The following is a 6,746-nucleotide window of genomic DNA, read 5'->3' on the forward strand; positions in this document are numbered from 1 at the left end:
AAACGTATTATAAACAAATTAATGACCTCAAACCCAAATTCAATTCATTTATTTAATAAATCAAATAAATTTTACACATTTATTAAACGATTTAATTTTTTCAAATCTAGACCCGTATACTTTAAATCTAATCAAATTGATCAGATGAGTCCTCACCCAGATTATCACCGCTAATTTGGAGTAGCTGGGTCAATCAAGCGGTAGATTCATACTAGGGATGGCAAACAGCGGGCCTGGGCCGGACTTGGGCTTTATTTATTTATTTTAAAATTTTTTAAATTATTGTAAATTTGAAATAAATTAATGATCAACAAGTTATTACAATCATAGATAAATTAAAGAAAATGAATATTTCAAATTAAAATAATAAATAAAGCAAATAAAAGCTCGTAACTTTAATTTTCTTTAATACTAGATTTTCTAATTTAAATGCTCTCTTAATCAATTGACACAAAAAAGAGAATTTAGTATCATAATTTTAGATTTTTTGAATCATGATTGATTTATAAGTTAAGAATTTAAGTTTTCTTTTTTATTTTTAAATTACTTTTCAATTTTAATTATATTATTCTAATTTATAAAATTTTTCTTTTTAAAGTATTGGGTCTGGGCTTTGTCCGGGCTTTTTTTCTTGAGCCCTTGTCAGCCCGCGGGCCTGGGCTGCCGAGCTTTTTTGACACCCCTAATTCATACTACAAGCAATAGTCTATATCACAAATGTTATGTCAATCAATATCAGCCCTACTTAGCTTCTCCATAGATGTTATGAAATTACTTATAAGTCTATATCATCCCACTTCACCATAAATATAGCCCACTTACTCCCCTATTTAGGCAAGGAGGATATTTTCTAGGGGTATACAGAATTCAATCTGATTCGTTCAATCTGTTTAATTTGTAAAAATTTAATCCGTAAATTGATAGATTTGATTAAATTAAAATTTTGAAAATCCACAGTTGGATATGGATTTACTTTTGTAAATCCGCGAATCCGCAAAAAAATAAAAAAAAATTATTTAGTAAAAAAATTAAACTTGTAAATATGACATTATGCTTACTAATAAATAAATAAGTTAAAATATAATTACATTAACATCATATTATATCTTATCCGACAATAATATAAAATAAAAATAATTAAATAAAAAATATAGTTTCTTAAGCAATTAACTTTTATGTACTGATTTAAACAAATGAGATTTTTTTTCTTTTTAGTGTATTATATTTTGAAATTTTGAATGTATTTTCTAATTTTATTTAAACAATTAATTTATTTAAAAAATATTTAATTTTGAATTTGATTTATAATAAAATTATTTTTATATTATTTTTTATTTAATTAGTTTGTAGATAAGACATAATTAAAAAATTTTAATCTACAAACCAATTAGTAAAATGATGGATTGAATTAAATCCGCATCTAATCTGTAGACGTATGGATTAGATTTGAATTGAATTTCACTAATTCGTAAATTAGATTGAATTAAAAATTTATAATCCGTAAAATTATGAATCGAATATGAATTGATATTTAATCCGCAAAATAAAATTCGTGAATATCCCTAATATTTTATTTTCCTACTTGATGAACTAATATAAGAATTAAACAACTGCATGTTACGTCTACTACCCATAACGAACAGAATAAACGAAATCAAGATAGAGAGAGAGCAGAGGGAGTGAGATGAAGATGAAGATGAACAGGCCATCAAATAAACAAAAAGAACAACAAATTGGTAGAAGAGTGTTCAATGGTACAGTTTCAGGAAATTGATCCAGGGCGGCAGCACAACCATTTGAACTATTGGTGAAATAAGCTTTTCGTCAAAACAAGAACAAATCAGAATCATCAGTTTGACCATACATGAACTAGGCCATGCCTATTGCCAGTATAAATCTCATTACGATCTTCATCGTAGAACAAAGCAGTAATATCTTCCAAGGCTTCTGCAACCGTGCTCCTAATTCTGGAGGCATGGCTATGCTTCTTCACGTTGCAACTGCCACTGCTATAATCACCACTGCAACTACATTCATTTTCTGCAGGGAGGCCATTGCTTGCTCTTATTTTAGCAAGGCATTTTCCAGTCAAGATATTGCTGATATTGATTGACCCAGCTGCACCCAATATGTGAAAGGTGTTAGTACAAGCAGTTTTGCAAAAGGGGAATTTACCATACAAGTGAGATTAGAAACTCTGGGCAAGATTTGAGATCATGGATGTGAGGCATCCATGGAGAAGCTAAGTATCACCACAAATGAGTCTAGATTGTAGATTGCCTATTGTGTGGCATTTACTGGTATCATGAGCAACACAAAATAAGAAATTGATATCATTATCATTTCATGCTTCCATTGACAGAAAGCCTCCCAAATTCAAATCCAAAAAGGCTTAATCTAGGCTAGTGAAACTAATAAAGAGAATAACCAATGCACACAATGAGAATGTTATGTTGCAAAGAGTTCCAGGTCAATACATATGGAACTAAAACTTCAACAACATTTCAACTTGATAGCATAATAAGAATCCTAAAAACCAAACTGCACGGTCAGAGAACCTATTAACAAAGCACCAACCAAATACCTACTTAAAGGCATTCTCAAGTCCCATTAAATTATCAAAAAATAAGTATGTACCATAAAATTTTCATGCATTTCGTACTTCAACAGGTTGACATGTCAAATAAGAAACTGGACCAATTTTCCTAAATGACTGACAGCATGATTTTTAAAATTGATTTTACAGCTAGATAATAATCCATCAGATTTTACATGTAACAAACATGAGAAGAGAGACAAAGAGCTTACCATTTCCTTCGGCTAATGGATCGTCGGAATCAGCCTTGCAGTAAGAGATTATAAGATCTTGATCGCTTGTTATATATATGTTATTTGTGTTACAGTCAGGATGCCACAAGAGATGATCCTCAAACGACGTTACAAGCTCGCCTCGAAAGTTCCAAACAGCCACTGTTCGATTCCTAAAGGTCAGGAATAGCTGATTCTCGTATAGAAATATAAATGCCGATGGGGTCATAAATTCAGTTCTGCTAACTTCAGTCAGCTCAAAATTCCGAACCTAAATGTAAAAGAAGTCAGAAATACTATATTTCAATAAACTGCAATTGTAATGGAAGAAATAACGAGATCCTTACATCAAGAATCTGGAGATTCTCATTTTCTTGCTTAACAAGAAGCTTCTCATTGAACTGTTCAATAAAATCCACCTTCTTATTCCGATGAAGAAGGTGATTAAAAGATTTGAGAACAGTTCCATCCTCTATTGAAAGAATCTTAAGAGGAACATGGCCGCTAGCTTTAGTAAAAATCAATAACATGATCCCAGGACTGTTGAAAAACCATTACACGAAGCCAAATAAGCACATAGGAAGCAAGATTAAAAAAACATATAAATTCTAATCATTATAACAAGCACATGAACCACTAGTTATTAGTAAGTGTTCGAATGTGCAGGTAGAAAATAAGCCATCGTGTAAACGAATATTACCTGATTTTAATCTCCTGAACATTTTTATCTGATATGGAGTACAACATTGTATAATTTTTCAGGTCAAACACCTTGTATATACTGATAAAAGACACAGAAACAAAAAAGACAAAGAAGTAAGAAAATCAATAAATTAATTGTCCACTAGATGATGATATCTTAGCATAAAAGCACTCCAGGGCAGTAAAATACTTACCTATCCTGTGCAGAATATGTGAGTACCTTTCCATTTACATCATCAAACTCTACAAAACCAGGCCACTTCAGTGACTCTGATTCAAAGAGGGCAAAACCAGCATCAGGTTTACCTCTCCGTATGTATCTGGAAAAATGAAGGGATATGTTTTCAGTAAGAAAAATTAAACTCTAGGACAAAATTTAAAAGCTCTCATGTGTCTCTTCAATTCCAGTTGCCCTCCCTTGTTTACATTTTAATGTAAGGCAGGAAGAGGGCACACGTACTCTATTCTCGTGCTTCTGCATCTTAAAGAACTGAAATTGTCTGAAGCATAAACGGAAACTGTGATAAGTGAGTCGTTGTTCTTATTATAAAACAAGCTTCTTATGACTTCATCAGCAGTGACATTTAAAAAGCATATCCTCTGGTTAGTCTCTGCATCCAACCAAAAAAGAAAAAAAGGTAAATATTTCTCCTCAATATACCTTGAGTAAAACAGAAAACGAAAAATATCATGTGCTGCCACAAAATTTTGGAGGAATCAAAAGTAAAGCTCAACCTCGACAAAAAGCTGCACAGACACCAGACTGCGCAAGGGCAAACACAATGTCACGTGCTGCCACAATCTCAATAATCTTTGATCTCTTCCTCAGAAATGGCAGAACCATGGAACAATGGCCTTTTGGATCATGTGTATCATATTCCTCCTGTGTATAAAATAACACTACAAGTAAGAAGCAGAGCTTAAATAAGAAAGCCCTAAACGACACTGAATGATACACAATTGAAGCATCCATTAATAATTGACCCTAAATGATACATATATTAAATGTATGTCAAATGTCGGTCATAATGGTCCACCATAGGGTGGAATCATTATTTGCTCCCAGCTAAATTCATCAAAATTGCAGAAATATCATAATTTTGTATGCGTCCTCCTCTTACTCTCCATGCTCCTGGTTACTAGAACTATGTCCATAACGTAAATCATGAAACTTATCTTCAGATATTGATCACAAAGAAAATGTAACTATTGTTTCTAAATCCAATTTCAAAATTGAGAAAATAAATCTCCCAAGAATTCTAACTCTGACATATTCGAAATATGACCAGCGGCTAAAACAACAACCAAGCAATATTAAGAAACACATAAAAGAACTAAAACACAATTATTTAGCCGTTCAACAATGGATAATAAAGTCAAAATATTTCATACCCGCAACTTCAAAATCAAGTAGATGAGATTAAATAAACTAAAATAAATAAAAGAAAGAAAAATAGGAAAGGTTATTTAGCTTGAATTAGGAGTTAAAAGTAGAGTCTTTTGCTCTTTTAGTCCCAGAGCAGTTAAATTTAACAAATTTGCAGTGAAACACTAAAAGAATGCAAATTAGATCAAATGCTCATTAAGAAAAAGAGTCAAACTCAGCTACCCATCAAGCAAAATCCATTCATATAGCTGGAAATATAAATTCCCAGGCTTAAGCTAATTAATGACCTATATAAAAATTAAAAAAAAAAAAAAGGCTAAAAGTTTTAGAAATGAACAAGAAAAGAGCTAACCTGCAAACGAATGTTGCGAAATCTTTCCTGGGCATCCGTCATAGTGAACGCACGGTCACGTTTGGAACTGATTTCGCGTCGCTGAAGTTTCTTAACGCTGTTAACGAAGCCGTCAAAGCCGGCCCAATTACGACGCCGTTTCTTCGCCAAAACCCTTCTTCCACTACAAGGCCTTGGGCTCGCCGATATCCTTCTCCCTCCTCCTCCGCCGCCCTCCATTTCCCCTTCCTCCCTCTCTCTCTCTCTCTCTATAACAACTCCTCAAAATTGAGTCTTCTACTTAACACTCACTCAATTTCATACTCAATTTGAATCCTTTCTCCGTCGATCCACTGTGAGTTAGTATGCAGCGGGGGAGATTTTTTATTTTTTCCTTTCTTTTTTGGATTTTCTTTTCAATTTTTACGGTGTCGTCTCCAGATTTCGTTTCAAATAGTGCCCGAAATCAAATTATTAGCGGGATAATAACATTTGTACCCCTAATTGATTATTGTTTTCATAAATAGACATACTCAGTCTAGTTGTGGACAATAGGTCCTCTTTTAAGTTGCCTGGATCTGGTAGTCAAAATTCAACTAACTGGCCCAAGGTCTGGAAAAAGTCAAAAAATGTTGGAAAATTATTATTTGTATACCCTTAGTTTATTCTATTATCAAAACTACTACAACACTTTGAAAATGTATCAATCGTCCACCCTAAGTTGACAAAATGTATCAGCTGACCACCAAATCGTTAATTATTGTTTAAGTATGATGATGTCAGAAGGGTAATTTGGTCTTTTCATATGATACAAGTGATAATTTAAGGGTATACAAGTGATAAAAAGAGAATTTAAGAGTATACAAGCGATAATTTTTAAGGGTAAAATCGTCAATTCACTGTAATTCTATTAACTTTCAAACGACAATTAACGGTTTGGTGGTCGGCTGATACATTTTGTCAACTAAGGGTGGACGATTGATACACCCTCAAAATATTGTAGTATTTTTTATAATAGAACAAATATAGGGTATACGAATGATAATTTTTTTAAAATGTTTTTATAAGGTTTGGAACCTATTTACAAAAACTGACAAGTTATGACTTATAACATAAAATATTAAAGTATGAGACCTGAATGTTAATTTACATATGAATTTCAGTGGGCTTGGACAGCTCAGTTAATCCCAATTTTGAATGCTTGGTGCCATGGGGGGTAATGTTTCTGTAACTTCTAGTGCAATTGTGGTTCATCACATTCATCTCCAGGCTCTACTTTGCTTTCTGGAGCTGATCAAATCAGTGCTGTATTCCAAGTTTGTTTTCTAATTTACTTCAAAACTTGTCCTTACTTAAACAGTGAAGCATCTAAAACATTTTTAATTTTTATTCAACACCCATTTTCAATCATGATTGATTTGGTACGACTGGAAAGAGAGAGAGGCTTGACACCCATCATCAAAATCAAAGAGACTTTTGTTAAAGATTTTAGATTTTATGAGTTAAAAAACTTGTTAC

General features: G+C 32.6%; 1 protein-coding gene across 1 annotated transcript; it reads right to left on the reverse strand.

Annotated features, from left to right (window-relative positions):
- Positions 1 to 1,691: 1,691 nt before the first annotated feature.
- On the reverse strand, positions 1,692 to 5,636 carry LOC18043756. Its single transcript, XM_006435919.2, has 8 exons — positions 5,250 to 5,636; positions 4,246 to 4,393; positions 3,971 to 4,121; positions 3,705 to 3,830; positions 3,509 to 3,589; positions 3,156 to 3,348; positions 2,809 to 3,079; positions 1,692 to 2,118 (listed from the first exon to the last, which is right to left on the reverse strand). The coding sequence occupies exons 1-8, from the start codon at positions 5,466 to 5,468 to the stop codon at positions 1,850 to 1,852; spliced, it is 1,458 nt and encodes a 485-aa protein (XP_006435982.1). The 5' UTR covers positions 5,469 to 5,636; the 3' UTR covers positions 1,692 to 1,849.
- Positions 5,637 to 6,746: the final 1,110 nt, after the last annotated feature.

This window comes from Citrus clementina, unplaced genomic scaffold, assembly GCF_000493195.1.
Source record: "Citrus clementina cultivar Clemenules unplaced genomic scaffold, Citrus_clementina_v1.0 scaffold_4, whole genome shotgun sequence".
NCBI classification, from domain to species: Eukaryota; Viridiplantae; Streptophyta; class Magnoliopsida; order Sapindales; family Rutaceae; genus Citrus; species Citrus x clementina.

Bases quoted from the DNA above. Each gene is read 5' to 3' on its own strand.
- LOC18043756 (XM_006435919.2), bottom strand. From the start codon at position 5,468: ATGGAGGGCGGCGGAGGAGGAGGGAGAAGGATATCGGCGAGCCCAAGG. The intron at 4,122-4,245 runs GTTGAGCTTTAC...GGTTGGATGCAG, and splicing joins CTGTGCAGCTTTTTGTCGAG to AGACTAACCAGAGGATATGC. The intron at 3,831-3,970 runs GTACGTGTGCCC...TCATTTTTCCAG, and splicing joins TGCAGAAGCACGAGAATAGA to ATACATACGGAGAGGTAAAC.